Source organism: Rhododendron vialii, chromosome 6a (genome assembly GCF_030253575.1).
Source record: "Rhododendron vialii isolate Sample 1 chromosome 6a, ASM3025357v1".
In the NCBI taxonomy this organism is placed as follows: domain Eukaryota; kingdom Viridiplantae; phylum Streptophyta; class Magnoliopsida; order Ericales; family Ericaceae; genus Rhododendron; species Rhododendron vialii.
This window is the reverse complement of record NC_080562.1, coordinates 3079464-3096326: the sequence shown is the minus strand read 5'-3', so window position 1 is coordinate 3096326 and position 16863 is coordinate 3079464. Positions and strand designations below refer to the sequence as shown.

Genomic DNA, 16863 nt, shown 5'->3' with positions numbered 1-16863 from the left:
CACTTTTAGACGGCAGCGATTCACTTCCGTAAACTTTCTTTACGGAAACTACTGTAAAGAAGTTTTTCTCATTTAATAGTTGAAAACTACCAAATTTCGGAGAACTCATCGAAAAGATCATTTGATTCATTTCAGCATTACATTAGCCACGAAACCCACCCTACCCATATCTTGTTAATCCTAAAAGAACAAAGGGTGCTTACGTTAGTTCTATCCGAGGATAGAAATCTCTTGGGTATTTTTTCACAATCTCAATAATGGATGTTTTTCTCAGTGGAGGCATGGTTTGAGTCCTACGAGGAGCGGTTTAGAGTTCAGGGCTATGAACAGCCTCCGAACTCCTATGGACTAACATATTAACACCCCGCTAGTGTATACAATATTGGCAAAAAAAAAAAAATTAATGCATGTTGTCTATGAGTGTCTAAGCCAAGTTTTATGACTTGTTGATGGATGAAATAGTGAATATATAGGATTCTCGTCAATTTCATTTTGTCCAAAGTCATGCAACCCAATTTTATCAAGTTATTTGAAGATTACATAGGAAATATTCCAATCCTTTTCCACTACACGTTGGAAGCCAATATTGTTAGTAATATTATTGTGAGATTCATTGATTTTACCTCCACAATCTTCACTTTCATTTATTGGGAAAGGCTAGAGATCCATGACCCAATCCGCACTACATAACGAAAATGCAAAACGAGTACTCAAATCATCAATTGTAACTACACTACTTTTCAGGAGTTTCAGAGTTTATTTTGGCACTCCCTTGAAGAGTACGGTTAACAATTTGAAAATGCTTTAATTTAAAAAATACATGGAATTTACTTTCAAAATACATATTAGGGAAACTCAAAATCCCATATACTATCCTACAATATTTGTTCCGCATTTGGTGTCTATCAACCCAAAACGAATCAGCTCAATCGGTTAGCCGAGCAGAAAGTTATTAGCAAACTATGGAGGACTTTGCACTTGCTCTGCCGTCGCAATCGACTTTGCTTGATAGTTCTTGATGTCAAGAATCACAATGGCATTACCATTGCACTCAAAACACTCGTTACGTTTGAGAATGGTTCCTTTCCAATACCTTAAACAGACTCTCTGAGAAGATATATAGGTAAATGGAGTAGATTACAACTCGATATTAAGGTATAGACTTGGAAGTGTGGTGTGTCAATGGAATTACAAACACAAAGTAGCTCAGCTTTACAGAGACTACAGGAATGGAACTGGAAAACAATGATGAAAGGAAGGCAAATGATTAAGTGAACAAAGTGAAAGTTTTCTACTGTTTACTTATCTAGAAAGTTTCCGAGGAGAGAAAAACTTGTTACAAATGTTTACGAAGCTTAATCTTGACCATCTAGTGTTTTGGACGATCAAGTATATAGTTAATCTTGATAAAAGATTTAAAACACATTTCAACTATTGATTAATGAAACGGACGATTGAGATTGCTCAGTTCTGTAAAGAGCTGCGAGCCGCTGCAAGTGGCTCTGTAAATAAATTTCTCTCTTCCGAGGATCCAACTGAAGCAAAAGATCAACACAAACCACATTAGCAACAGTTAGTACCAAAAAATTTCTATTCCTACCCTACAACTTCCTACCCTACAAGTTACAACTTAAAAAGTGAAAAAGACTAACGAATTTCTTAATAGAAATTCTGGCTCAAACAAAACCCTTCAAGATTTCAGACATCCATGGGACTTCTCTTTGCCTCGAGTCAACTTCACTAATTCCTTCAGATCAGTAGACAAGCACAACTTCTGGATCGTGCTTCTAGGATATCTGGAGTTCTTGATCTGGCAATATTTGTCGGCAATACCATAATCTGCACAAAATTACCAAAAAACACTTGCCAACATTACTACGATGGTTAGATCAAGATAGCTTAAAATTAAAAGCCAACGGCTAGCCACGGATGTGGTAATTGTAAGGTTGTCACATGAACGCAAAAATGGTAAGAAGAATGACAGACAAAATAATATTGTTCTTTCTCGATCCCGCCCAAAGGACAAAAAAACTCCAAAAGATTAAAATGAAAACTGAGAATAAATTAGGAAGTTTGGAGCTAATAACAAAAGAACAGGGAGGAGTCCATCCACCTTGCTGTTTCCAAACGTGAACTTCATGAAATCCTCATTACAAGTCTCTACCATACTGACCAAGCTCTTTAGTCCCTCAACAGGCTTGTTATTAAAAGTGACGAGAACCTACATTGGCATAAGCAAAAGAGGTCTTTGTAACCAAATTAGCATCGCCTTTGACTATATAATTGAGCCAAAATAATTTTGTCCTTATTCAAAAAAAAATCGCATTTGTTACTTTTGCGCCGATTTTGTGTGGATTATTGGTTTATCTCGACGAGAGGAATCTAAAAAATAAAAAATTTATGATCAAAAGCTTTAAAAAGTTCGCTCAAGACAAAAAAATCCAAAACAATCAGGTTTTTTGGATTATTTTTGTCCTTATTAAAAAAAAATAAGTTTGCTTCAAAATTCTTTACTTTTTAGGACCTCTCGTCAATGCAAATCAATAATTCCCAAAAAAATGACGCAAAACTAATAAATGCAAAATAAAAAAATAACAAAAACACTAGTGATAAAATTTCCAAACCTGATTCTGTACCATGCACCCCGTTTCATACCCAGCATTAATATCAGCTTCAAGTATCTGACAAACATATTCACACCCCAAAAGTAAATACATTGCTTAGTATTCAATAAGATCAAAGTTACTAACACAACTTTAAAAAAAAAGTTCGGGCACAATTGCGTTGGATCGAGTCGTTTGATGCACATGGGTTCATATGCATCAAAAGGCTCCGGACACAGTTGTGCCCGAAGTTGTGTTTTAAAGTTGTGCTGGTATACTTTTTGTTTCCTTGATGGCTTGTAACCAAAAAATGGAAATTTCCTTTCCAAACTAACAGCCCCTTTGAACGGAGGGGTTTCATGAGAAATGAAAGGGAAGGGTTGTGGTTTCTTATGAAATCATTAATTTGGATTGAGTATTTTGGTGAGAAATGAAGAGAAAAGTACAAATAAGAAATTTTGCTTGACCCTTCCCCTTTCTCACCCAATCTCACCAAAAATGGTGAGATTTTGTGAGAAAAGACCTCCCCTTATCTCATCCTTTCTCACCATCCAAATGGGCTATAAAAGTCGGCACCTTATACTAAGGGACAACAGGATTCGTGCAAAAAATTGTACCCCAGTTGACAGAAACGAATTAGAAAAAAGGGGAAAAAATAAGTTTCAAAGAAAATTTGTAAGCATTTAGTTTTATAATCTCTGGTTGTTATCTATCCGTGGGAGGCTAAACTTTTTGACAGGTTTTTGCATGAAACATCACGTTTCATAGCAACTAATTTTGCACATCACATTTATTTCTCAAATGCAAGGTTTAATCCACTAAATCATGCATTCGTCCATCAACTAATTTAATAGTTTTGGATATGCATTCAATCACCTTTTTTTCATGATTTTCAATTACTAATTTATTGTTTTGCCCCTATAATCCAACTTTTATTTCAAGTACTAGGTATCTTTTGTGGTTCTTTCTCTAACCGACACACATGATTTTTGGGTCTTGAACATTAAGATGAGAAAGACCACATAGCACATACTGATTCATTGAATAGACTTAACTAAGATATCTTCCATGGTAATAAAGATTGATTTCCAAATATTTTGAGGAGTCCAAAAAAAAAAAAAAAAAAAGATTTAAGTAATATCAAAGCATGAGTTTGAATTCTAAAACCTTAGTCACTTCAATTTCAGTAGTTATGTTATTTGTTTGATCTTCCTTTTGCTTGTTCGATTTTAACTTAAACAAAGAATCACATTTTTGTTAACTAGGTCAGTGTATGATCGCTACATAGTAACATATATAATATTTATGTTGTTTTGCTACAAAGGAGAAGTACCTCCCTCTCGCAGTAAATATGCATTATGCGTACAATAAAATTTCACAACACTAACACATGAGAATTATCAAATGACTGGAAGGTCACCTGACTAAGCACAACACGCTCTTCGTATAAAGCCTGGGAGAAAAGCTTGTCTTCATCTGGTGTCTCATAGTCACCATCAATTTCGTACCTACCGTCCCTATCATCCTAGGATAAGGAGTTCAATAAATACAAGAAAAGAAGCACAACGGTTAATAAAATACCATACGAATAATAAAGCACTTAATTTGTCAAAAGAGCTACCATATCTAAGTAAACTACTCACCATATCCTTCAAATATGGAATAGAAAGAGTCGTGAAAACAAATCCTCCAATAATGTAATATGGAAGAGGCATCCCAGTTATGTTGGCTGGGACGAATTGTTTGTGTGTTGCGAGTTCGGTGATGAATTCACGTATCTCTGAACCTCGGCACACTTTAATAACAATCTTATCGCCATTATATTTTCCACCAATAAGATAAATGAATTCTACTCGCCGTTCTCTTAAAAATGGAACTGTAAATTAATTGCAAAATAGAGCATAAATTTACGGATGTTGTTTGAGGATCAACGTTGCAAAAAGTAAAAGGGAAAAAAAGATTTACCTGTTCCATCATTATTAATGTTAATCCCATCAATGCTAAGAATAACATCATAAGGTTTTAGAATCGCAGATTCTGGATAGTAAGGCTTGACTTGTGTAATAAGGACGCCCTGTTGATCATGTTTCATATTCATGAACATGCGTAAACAAGGGTTTTCCATCTTTTGCCACTTGATACCGAGTAGTGGGAGTCCTGTAGTTTGAATATACAAATGGGATGCTTAGATTGTTAAGAACTTGAAAACCCAAACATACGATAGGACAGTGGCGTAGCCAGAAAACTTTGTAAGTGGGGGCACCTTTTAAACACATTTCAACAATAAAATTTCGTTTTAAGCAACGTTAAAACATTTGTGCTAGGAATTGAAAAACCTAACATAATTTTTTAATATAGTAAATCACATAAAATATAAAAACAATCGAATTACTTGAATTGTCTCAGCGGATCAAGTCTAAGAGCAATTCACTACACAATATTTACCATTATTGCTCCCATTGTTAATAATTGCTAAAGTATAAAACATATAACCCATGGTTAGGCATTTTTGAATTTTGGACATTATGCATTAGAGAGTTCCAAATAGTAAGTGGCGGCTATTTTTCACATTAGACATCTCATTTCGCCGGTATAATGACAATGTTCAAATATGTGGAAAAGAAATTGAGAATGAAATGATATTTGACTAGAGAAAATACAATTATGAAATACAATTAACTAGAGAAAATACAAAATATACATTTTAAAATCTTAAATTTAAAAAAAAAAAATATTGAGTGGGGGCGCGTGCCCCCGGTCGTCCTATTCTCCCTCCGCCACTGCGATAGGAACACAAAGATAAGGTGTACTAGCGTCTGCATTAGGTACAAATAGATAGATGGGATCACTAAATCCTTTGTATCAGGAAAAGGTAGACCTTCATAGAGAGGCTGCGGAACCAGAAGGAGCTATTTGATAGGCCCCAGTTAAGGGGCAATCTTACAAAGACAGTAAAACCATTGTTAAATTTTCACATCAATGTGAAATACATCTCCATCGAATAATCAAACATCATAGTTCATTATAGAATGTCTTGACAACACAAGGGGAGAGTGGAGTTGAAAGTCAAATGTTAATTATAGTGGCGGAGTGACTCAACACAAGGGGAGAGTGGAGTTGAAAGTCAAATGTTAATTATAGTGGCAGAGAGACTTAAGTTTAAGGCGAGGAGAGAAGAAGCTAGTGAAGGTTAGGAGAGCAGATAGGGAGATAGGAAAGAATTAGATTGTCTCAAAAAGTGAGTAAATCAGCTTCTAGATGGGGTTGGTCCATATATTTTCCTTCCTTTATCGCTCAAAGTGGCTTCTCGAAAAGCAAGGGCCAAACTCTTGGAGAGTTTCGCAAACTCCCTTGAAGCGAGCAAGAAAAACCACGCTTTTTCTGTGTTGGTACTTAACCGCATAAGCAGTTCCTCCATTTTGCCCAATGAAGTTCTATCTAGCCCAATAGATTTAAGAGCCTTCTTATTTTGATGGAAGAGTTGATTAGATTATATATTATTTTCTAGGGCTATTTGGAATTAATTTCTACTTATACTTACTTTCTACATATCAAGGCTATACAAACTCAAACAGTAGACCTGTCCTTCTGTCTAGGTTCAAGTAGTTCGTATCTTCACAGACATTTCTATTTCGTCAAAGTCAATATCCGAGGCAGTTCGAAAATATGTGTACCAGAATAAATGAGCTATGTGATCGGAGGTGTGGGACAGTCGCTGCAATTGCGGGGCTTACCCCACGCAAGGCCTACCAAGCCATATGCCCCGCAGATCGATAGACATTCTTGATTTTATAAGTTCTTATTGGGAAGATGGTTGTTTCCAAATGGTATGAGTTGCTTATCTTATCGAATTTTATTGACTATACAGGTTACAGTTACTTCAGTGGAGACAAGTTTTCTAAGTTTAAGTTGATAAAATTTGTCGTTGAACTACCATTTCATAGGAGAATTTATTTTCTTTGGATCGGATCTTGCTAATCGTAAAACACTATAATCAGGGTTACATTTTAATTTTGATTTTTTTGATGTAATTCAAGCTAAAACCAGTGCTAACCTTGAAATTTTTTTCCGACTTGGGGTCGGGCTTAGGCAACCCAAACACCTGGGCCGGCACTAATCCCACATTATATTATTACGATAAGAAGTTTGTGAAAAATACCCAAAGCACCCTTATGCATGGCGTACTATCAAGCTTCACACTCCATAAAAAAGATTTTACTATTTAAGAAGCACCATTATGCATGGCTTACCAGTATATGCTCCATTCCTGTCATAGTCTCGAATGAAGTGCTCAATAACTTCCGCAGGTATAACATCGCTTTCGTCTTCATTGGACTGAAATTTCATTCCTACACATTTGTGTACTTCATTAAAAACAGGTCCACTGCAAATCACTCCCTTAATGGCTTCAAGAACCTGTTAAATGCAAACAAAGTATTAAAATTGGTGAACCCCAAAAACCGACTGAAATTAATTGCAAAGACTAATGCAGTCGCTTTGGACTCTCAAAATGACCAAAAAAAAAAAAATGGAGGCCCCGCTTAGGCACAAGCAGCACAACCCTAATCCTTAACAAAAAAGTAGCATATCATTTCTCTTGGACCCCCAAAATTTCATTTTGTAGCACATAACCGTTAGAAAAATTACAATAAGATCAGATAAATCCAGAATACAAACTCCATTATATAATAATAAAAACTGAAGATTACAGATTACAAAATGAGCTGATACAGCAGAACTTGAAAACCAAACCGAGCCCTGTTAACAATCTCTTTAAAATAGATTCATCGCCTCACTGATGGGTGTTACAGGTTGACCGACATCTGTCTCCCAGGATAGAATGGCTAAACCACAACCGTCGGAACACCTTTGAAGGCCGCCTTAGCGAACTAAGCGTGCGCCTGTCTCTCTCTCAAACAAAGAACAATATTAGAAGTTTCTATGGAATTTGGGAAAAACGTGAAGTCCAATGTAAACGGATATCTTTCTTTATCCAAGAAAGACCTTTGAGTTGCAAAGCTGGCAATCACTGGATGAAACAGCTGAAATGAATAGGAAGACATGATTCTCACATCAATGAGGGGATACTAGAAGTTTTTTTGCCAGGCAGGAGTTACTAGTTGTTGCGATAACCGCGCCATGTCCAGATACGATGAATCCAAAGGAGGCCCTCCGGTTGCATCGGGAGAACCTTCGAATGCTCATTCATGATAAACAAAAAAGAAAGCCCTGATGGCTGCTACATCCGATTAAACAACACAATGAACATAACATAGAAACCTATAGCCCAATAAAACAAGAAAGAAAAGGACAAAACTAACTCTAAGCTAAGGACCAAACAAAATAACGGAACATAATAAACACTTAACACCCCCCCTCAAACTTGAGATGTTGCCGTAGAAAGCATTGAGAGTTAGTCAAGAAGAAAGCGGAAGCGCATAATGGCATGAGACTTGGTGAAGAAGTCAGCCAATTTCATAGTAGAAGCGACAAAAGGTAAAGAGAACGTCCCAAGCTGAAGATGATGACGGACAAGATGATAGTCAATCTCAATATGTTTCATATATTCATGGAAAACAGAATTGTGTGCAATCTGAATGGCACATTTGTTATCACAATACCTCAGAGTAGGGGCAGAGGATGAAACTCCCAAATCAGAAAGTCACCAGCGCATCCAAACTATTTCTGCAGTAGTTGTAGCCGTAGCACGGTATTCAGCCTCAACAGAAGAACGTGCAACAACAATTTACTTTTTACTTTTCCAGGAAAATATAGAATCGCCTAGAAAAACACATAATCCCATAGGAGATTTACAATCCATAACATCACCTGCCCAGTCAGCATTATAGAAAGCACGAACATCCAAAGAAAAAGTGGAAGAGAACAACAAACTTTGATGAAGAGAACTTTGAAGATAACCTATAATAAGTAGAACAGCTTCCCAATGAAAGGTAGTCGAAAAGGAGACAAATTGACTCACTACATGAATGACATAAGCAATATCACGGTCAGGTCACCAAGACTACCATTTAGTGTCCTATATAGTGTAGAATTTGAATACTTCCCACCTTCACGAGAAGAATAGTTTACATTAAGTTCAAGAGGTGTCTTGACTAGCCGTGTGTGTCAACCAGCTAGCTGAACAATGTCAGCAACCTATTTAGACTGAGAAAGAAGATATCCCTGAGGAGAAGAAGCGACTTCCATACCCAAGAAATAGCGAAGAACTTTGAGATTCTTCATCTCAAACCGCTGTTGCAACTGAATTTTTAACTCAGAAATACCTTCAGAGTCATTTCCAATAATAATCATGTCATTAACATATACCAAAAGAACAATGTCGCCAGCTGAAGTAGACTGTAGAAAAAGAGCAGAATCATGTTCGCTAGAATGGAAACCCAAGTCATGAATCACAGTAGAGAATTTTGCAAACCAAGCCCGAGGACCCTGTTTGAGACCATACAAAGCTTTGCGAAGGTTGCAAACTTCACCTTGATTGTAAGAAAGACCCAGAGGAGGGACCATAAAAATCTCCTCAATCAAATCCCCATTCAAGAATGCATTCTTGACGTCCATCTGGGAAAGATTCCAATGTCGAATAGCTGCTACTCCAATGAGAGTTGGCAACAGTAGCAAAAGTCTCCTGAAGTCAATACCATTGTCTTGAATGAAACCCTTAGCAACCAAACGAGCTTTGTATCTTTGGATAGAACCATCGGCCTTGGTCTTAATCTCATAAACCCATTGGGCATTGGCAACCAACAACAAGCTTATCAGAAGGTATGGGAAGAAGTGCCAATTTTATGCAACACAGAAAGTTCTTCGTCCATAGCCTGTTGCCAAAGAGGATCAAGAATAGCATCCTTGTAGGAGGTAGGTTCAGAAAGAGAATGAATGGAAGATAAGAAAGAGCACAAATCAGAGGAATAAGAAGTACTAGAGAGCTCATAGTGTTTAGGACACTTACAAAGATGTTGAGGATACCGAGAAGCTGCAGGAGCCTCATAATTAGCAGGCAATGGGGACACTGGGGACACTATTGCCGTATGCGAGGGAGTTGTACCTGCAGACAAGCCACTTTTGTTTTTGTGGGAGTAAGTGTGAAGAATAGCAGGTTATGTACTAGAAGAGGTAGACAGAATGTACAGCATATAAGTCACGAACATAGGAATCAGAACGAGTATTTCCACGAATGAGACAAATAAGATCAGACTGAGAGAAAGAAGAAGAAGAAGCAGATGGAATAGAAAAGAATGGAATGTGTTCAAGAAAAACAACATGGCGAGAGACATACAATTTTTTGGTAACAGGATCATAACATCGATATCCCTTTTGACCCTCACCATAACCAAGAAACACACTTAGCAAAGTGAGCAGCATGGTTTGAAATATTGGTATCGGTAAGTACCGCTGTAGGTACTGAATCCCTATATGACCGATATTGCGGTGTGAAGGAAAATCGCATACATATATGGTGGTATCAGTCCGTTTCGACCGATACGGTCAAAATTACGGCCCATATGGAACGGTAGTACCGGTTATCTGTTGTGCAACATATTAAAAAATTCACACCTCCGGTCATCAATACCGTTACGCAATGACTGATACGCCCCGAAACTGTGACATCACAACTGCTACCGTTATGGGGACCGATGCCGACATTTCGAACTATAACGGTACAGTCAGATTTAGGAAGAAGAGCAAAACAAGTGCATCCAAATACATATAGTGAGAAACTCCAGTTAACTGCTCAAATGGAGAAACTCCAGAAGTGATTTTAGAGGGTATCCATTTGGTAAGATAAACTGCAGTGAAATCGCTTCACCCCAAAAGAGAACTAGGAACAGATGCAGAAAGAATCAATGAATGAGCCGCACATTTTTGTTCAGGAGTATCAGTGCAAGAGGATTGTTGGATGGTCCCAACAGATTTTGATTCTTATGACTCAAAAGTTTAGGACATTGACTCTTCCAATGACCCCTCTGGTGACAAAAACTACACTCATCAAAAGGCATTCGAGTGGGAGGCCTATTGATTTGAGAGCTTATAGGTGCTGCCAAAACTGTGTAACAAGGTAAAGGAAGTAATCCTTTCCCTGGTGCAACCTTAAGACGGAGTTCCTCTGCCAGTAACTCATTAACTACAGAATCAACGGAGGGAAGCAGACTGCGATGGAGAATTGTGCCATAAATTCCTTCAAAATCATCTGTAAGGGCCATCAGAAACTGTACCAATCGTTGCTCCTCCCTAGAGCTACAATACACTAGACTATTACTCAATTCCTTGGGCTCCGTGAAAGCCAACTGATCTCACAAACCAGTCATAACCGTATAGAACTCCAGAATACTCCTATTTCCTTGGGATGTAGCCCAAATTTCATGCTCCAATTGATATCTCTTTGCAAAATTTGACTGAACATACAATCTGGAAAAAAATAGTCCCAAATTTCCTTTGCCGCATCAAACTAAGCCAAATGAAAATCGATTTAAACAGAATTATTTGTTCAAGTAATAATCTTAGCATTGTCCGTGTTTCAACTTTGAAGCAAGTGAGAAAAAATTTCAGCCTTGCGATCCGTAGGGATTGCACTAGTCCCATCAATATAATTCCATTGTCAGCATTCAATCTCACACAAATAGCTTGAACTTGAAGAGAGTCAGAATTTGCAGCAGCCATAGTTCGAAAGCCGAAAAACGATTAAACCAGATTCATGGAAGAAAAAGAAAACCCAAAAATAAAAATCCAAATATGATACCAAAGGAGGTGTCAGATGCGACTCAAAGCAGTTGAGTTTGGCGACGAAGAGTTGCGAACAACTGAGAACCGTTGGTACAAAATTCTGGTGCTGCCAGCAAAAAGCTGTAAATCTTCTTCAACAGAGCTAGTGCAGCAAGTCTGGTTGCTAAACACCCATCAAATCTGATTCAACGACGAAGTTTGGTGGCTGGTAAAACCCCCGGCTCAGATACCATGAAAGAAAGAAAGCCCTGATGGCTGCTATATTTTGACTAAAGAAAACAATGAACATAACATAGAAACTTATAACCTAATAAAACAAGAAAGGGACAAAACTAACCCTAAGGACTAAACATAATAAACACTTAACCGCCCTAAATCTGGAAATATCCAGCAATAACTCCGCTGTGATTTGTCATTTGTGTTCTATGTGCACAGTTAAGTTTTCTGTTATGAGTTATGACTTTCCCTGCCTCAAAAGCTGTGCTACAGTGCAATGTTTTTAAATCTAACTAATAAGCCATTGGAGATTCTCTTATGTAACCGATGAGTAGAAAAAGGAGATTTCTAAAATTAAAATCCCGAAAAAGAAAAGGGACTCAACCATATGATTAATACTACTAAGAATAAATTTTGCAGACATTTTGCCTTTCATGTACCTGAAAAGCCAGAAGTTCGGTGCCCCAAAACGAATAGCGTGTCATGCGGAAACTCGACGCCCAAGCTGTCATCAGATACATGTAATCTTTATCTTCTCGGTAGCCAGTAACAACCACTTCATCCCCAGGTAGTGGCATATCCCCAAACTCGACTGGCTCAACTCCTTTCCAGAATTCATCATCAGTGATGGTTAGCATTGCTGCATGCAAACATCACCCCATACGATATAACTCAATTGTTTTAATAAAAAAATTGGTTAATAAAAAAACGATGTGACTATGTTTGACAAAGAATTTTTGCCAAGTCCGATTTAGACTCACGGTAACCGTCCATGAATTGGGAATCTTATCCAGCCTATCTTCATTATTTGTAAGCCAAGAACGCCTGTGGATTAAAAGTCTATTTACTTTTCTAAGAGTTGCTTCTTTTTTGACAAACTTGCCCTTATTCGCTGCAGATGGGATACAGGAAAAAATTGACCCTCTAACCTCCCAGTTGGTACTAACCCAGTTGTTCTTATTACCTTTTCAACAGGGATATTCAAAACGCAGGGGTATACAAGTGCGAAGCCCCATGGATAAAGGAAAAGCAGAGCATCTAATCAAGGGCTAGAAAAGTCATATTGATCTAAATACCTATTGGCATGAATATTTTTGGAATCAGTTCAGAATTCTCGTGTAAAATTCTTACGAGGTGGAGTAAATAAACCAAACCAAAAAAAAACCGCACCTCACATCCCAATCAAATAGGGTCGCCGCCTATATGATTTTGCTTTTCCCCTTTGATCTCTGTCTAGGGCATCGTGATCAATTATATCCAGTAAACTTATATACTCCAAATTACCACCTCAAAGGTCCATTTTGGTCCACCCCCTCCCTCAGTGCCCCCATCTACCAAAACCATATCACTCCTAACTACATCGACCTGCCTACAATAGACATATGTAAACAACCTTAATCAATCTTCTCTCAACTTATCTTCTGTTGGTGCAACCCCACCATTTTACAGAGGTTTTTGTTTCTGATTTTACCTCACAAGAGCTTTCCACTCATGCATCTTAACATTCTCATTTTAGCTACACTCATCGTACCCCCATGTGTTTTAATAGCCCAACACACTGTGCCGTATAACATGGTTAGCCTTATAGCAGAGAATTTTCCTTTCAACTTTCGAGCATCCTTCACTCGCACAACACTCGAAGCACTCTGCCACTTACTCCATTAACCTTTAACTCCATTTGTTACATCATCTGCAATCTCTTCATCCTTACTACCAATCAGGCTAAGGTACTTAAAACACTGGTATTTCCTGATTTTGGAGCGTCACTCTGTCAATACTACCACCAAACTTACACTCTATGTATTCCGACTACTCTTGCTGATCCTAAGTCCTTTTGATTGTTGGTAGGCTAATTGTTCCAAAAAAATAAATCAAGAGACCCTCATTGAAATTCTCCTGGTTTACTTGAACACTTAAAGGTAAAAAAAAGAACTCATGTTTGCCTAAATCTCTTTTTTTTTTTGCCAAATTCAAAGATACTAAGAGTAGTGCGTTAAATGGTGCAGAGAGAAAGCAAAGTAAATCATACCAAGATCACACTCAGGTGCTATAGCAAGCACTGTAGCTGTATACCATGTATCACAGTTATGCTTCTTGAGTTTCACAAGAGTGTGGTGATCCACTAAATGAGCAGTAGTTAACACTCTTCTCCCCCTCACAACTAAACCAGAACCATAAGACTCTTGTTGTTCTGTTTCCCATGGGAAAGAGAAATCTGGTTTTGCCGTAATGCAAAATACCTTGACAACTGCATCGTGTAGCTGGAGAAAGAATCCAATAATTAGCATACCTTATTATTGTGGTACTCAGCATGATCACCGCAAGAGCATGGAAAAATTATATGACTTACAATGAAACCGTCACAAGGGCCGGCCCGGGGGTAAGCCCGCAGGCTTGGGCAACCGTAAAAAAAAAAAAAAAAAAATTCCAAACTAAAGTTTTATACTCCCTCCGTCCCATTTTAAGTGTCTACATTTCTATTTCGGAATGTCTCAAAATAAATGTTCACTTTCTAAAAATAACCATCAAAACATGCCAAACTTTCAATTTTACCCCCAAAAAGTACCATTTCCTTCCTACTCCCTCCGTCCCCTTATTATAGTCCAGTATTCCATTTTGGACTGTCCCTTAATAAGTGTCCATTTGGTAAAGTTAGTGGGTAAAAGTTGGTACATTGTCTATTTTGTCCTTAAAAGTAGATTCCATTTTGAAAAGTTAGTGAGCAAAAAGTGTAATGATGATGGGTAAGTAAGGAAAGTGGAGGAAAAAGTTGATGTGAAAGGTATAATGATGATATTTTTTTAATAAGTTGGAGTTACGAAGTAGGACATTTAAAAAGGGACGGAGAGAGTAATTGATTTGACAATTTTTTATATTCATGTCATTTTTAGATTGACAATATCTTTCAATTTATAATATTTCTTATGATTTTGAAAACTTAGTATAATAAAACTAATTGAGATCTATCAAACAAAATCCATATTAATTTGAGATCCGTATTGAGAGATATAGGCAATTTAAATACATACAATTAACTTCAAAATTTCTATCTTTTCTGATTTTTTTTAGATTCCCATTACTTTTTGGATTAATCATTCATCTCAACAAGAGGAGTGTAAAAAGTTTTAAAAAAAAAATGACCAAAAAGAGAAGAAAAAAAAGGGTCACTAAAGAAAACAACTTTTATTCTATCATTAATGTTGTTGTATCTGAACCTTTTAAAAACTTTGGTTCACATTTTTATATATTTCTCATTCCTTTCATCAAGATCGATAATTGATTTCAAAAATGATGACAAAAAATTAAAAAAAACAAATTATAAAGCACCATAACCGATATTGCATTTTGATTTTGAATTTTTTATGTAATTCAAGCTAAAAGCACAATATAACCTTATTTTTTGTTTTTGTTTTTTTTTGTTTTTTACTTGTTTGTTTTTCTTTCTTATGAATTAATACTAGGTTGCCTTAGCTAACGACGATGTAACAAGAATGATATATAAATGGTAGAGAATGCTCTTATCCTTTGACAACTTTAGTTAGTGTGAAAAGCAACAAGTTAGAGTTTATTTTCTTTTTCTATTTTGCTTATCTTTTTGGCAACCTTAATGATGTGGCATGACTGCAACTAACTGCTAACACAACACGCAACCGATCTTCATCCGTCCATTGTTATAATAAATGGTCAGGCTTCCCTCAAACTTTTTCCCAGAAAAAGTAAATTTTTTCCCGCTCTGGACGGCCAAAATTAGGCGAACAACCAACACAACGGTTGCGCGCTTAGCATTTTTGCTTAGTACTTTCTTTTAAGAGCTGAAACTACGTGTAAATATCGAGTATCTAATGACACTGGGTATCACCGATCAATAGGAAGTCTAAACATCATGGCATATAAACTAAAAACTAGGACCAGCCTCTAATTTGCTCATTATTTCGAAGTACCGATAATTAATCATGCTTACCATAGTCCTCCCAAGCGGAAATATATCGTCGCTGACAGAGGCGCGAGAGGAGAAAGACCTGATTATGGCATTATCATGGAGTAGACAATGGCCGGGTACAAAGACCTGATCATATGACGATGAAATTGAGAGGAACGATTGACAACTTTCGGCCGCCACGGGGAGTCTGGCGGAGGGGATCGGAGGAGAAGAAACAACGGACGGCCAACGGAACGACTTTTGGGGATCTATGGTGAACGACTTAATAAACTTACAAAAGAGAGGATGGGAGATCGGAGAAGAAGTAGTAGCCAACATGTTGGGATGAAGAAAGTACGTACGTACGGACGGCCGAGCGGGTCGACTGGGATGCCAACAAACTGAATTTAGGAGGGAGATAAAGTACAAATCCGAAACACCCTTTATGTACTTGATGAATGTGGCCCTAAACCTAATAGCGTGGGCAAGTGAATTACGCTTTGTTCCAGAACACCTTCTTAATAAATAAGTACTTATTTTACAATTTTAAATTCAAAAATAATGTAAATAAAAAATAAATTTTTAAATTTTTTTCTATGGTATAAAAGATCTCGATAAGATTTATCAAATAAAATCCATATTGGTAGAAAAATTATTTACGTAAACACATTATTTTATAACTTGAAATTGCCTTTTTAAAAAATAAGTACTTAAATCGAGCTCTGGAACGGGACCTTAGTTTTCTTTTTATGAATGTAGCCCTAATAGGTTAAGGCTCCGTTCCAAAAATGGAATAAGAACTTATTTTTTATTCAATAAGAAAGAGGTGCTTATTTTTCAAGAATTTATATAGGTACCAATAGGCGTCGGAGAGGGAAATTGTACCGAAGGCCGCGCCGGACCGTCTCCGGCCACCGGACGGCCGATCCGAGCCGTCCAAAAATTCTAAAAAAAAAAACCGAGGGGGCCTACGCAAGAATCAACGGCATCCAAGGTATGTAGGGTGCTTGATCCGTGCACCTATTTTCTGTGTATATATGATCAAGTACTCTATACACCTTGGATGCCGTTGATTCCCGCGTGGGCCCCTCGGTTTTTTTAAAGATTTTTATCATATATACACTGAAAAGGGGTGCTCGGATCAAGCACCCTACACATCTCGGATGCCGTTGATTCCCGCGTGAGCCCCATCGGTTTTTTTTTTTAGAATTTTTGGACGGCTCGAATCGGCCGTTGGCCGGAGACGGCCCAGCGCGGCCATCGGTACGATTTTCCTCCGCCGGCGCCCATTATCATAGCAAGAGTCTTATTTTTTGTATAAAGCAACTTCAAGCTCAAAAATCATGTGTTTACGCAAATAATTTTCCTATCACTATGGATCTTGTT

The 16863-nt window shown here is 37.4% G+C and overlaps 1 protein-coding gene across 2 annotated transcripts; it reads right to left on the bottom strand.

Annotated features, from left to right (window-relative positions):
• Window positions 1-1438: 1438 nt before the first annotated feature.
• LOC131330217 (protease Do-like 9) lies at window positions 1439-15912 on the bottom strand. 2 transcript variants are annotated; one of them, XM_058363706.1, is made up of 10 exons: window positions 15520-15912; window positions 13588-13819; window positions 11999-12198; window positions 6854-7019; window positions 4569-4760; window positions 4247-4479; window positions 4021-4128; window positions 2625-2678; window positions 2114-2221; window positions 1439-1839 (listed from the first exon to the last, which is right to left on the bottom strand). In XM_058363706.1, the coding sequence occupies exons 1-10, from the start codon at window positions 15814-15816 to the stop codon at window positions 1750-1752; spliced, it is 1680 nt and encodes a 559-aa protein (XP_058219689.1). In that variant the 5' UTR covers window positions 15817-15912; the 3' UTR covers window positions 1439-1749. The 2 variants fall into 2 exon arrangements, with proteins under 2 accessions (XP_058219689.1, XP_058219688.1); XM_058363705.1 differs by having other exon boundaries at window positions 2625-2681; window positions 4024-4128; window positions 15520-15911.
• Between the last annotated feature and the right edge of the window lie 951 nt (window positions 15913-16863).

Coding starts and splice junctions, on each gene's coding strand:
- LOC131330217 (XM_058363706.1), bottom strand. CDS start 15,816: ATGTTGGCTACTACTTCTTCTCCGATCTCCCATCCTCTCTTTTGTAAG. Junction 4,129..4,246: donor TTCCATATTTGAAGGATATG/GTGAGTAGTTTA, acceptor TCCTTATCCTAG/GATGATAGGGACGGTAGGTA. Junction 2,679..4,020: donor GTGTTGTGCTTAGTCAGGTG/ACCTTCCAGTCA, acceptor GTTTGTCAGATA/CTTGAAGCTGATATTAATGC.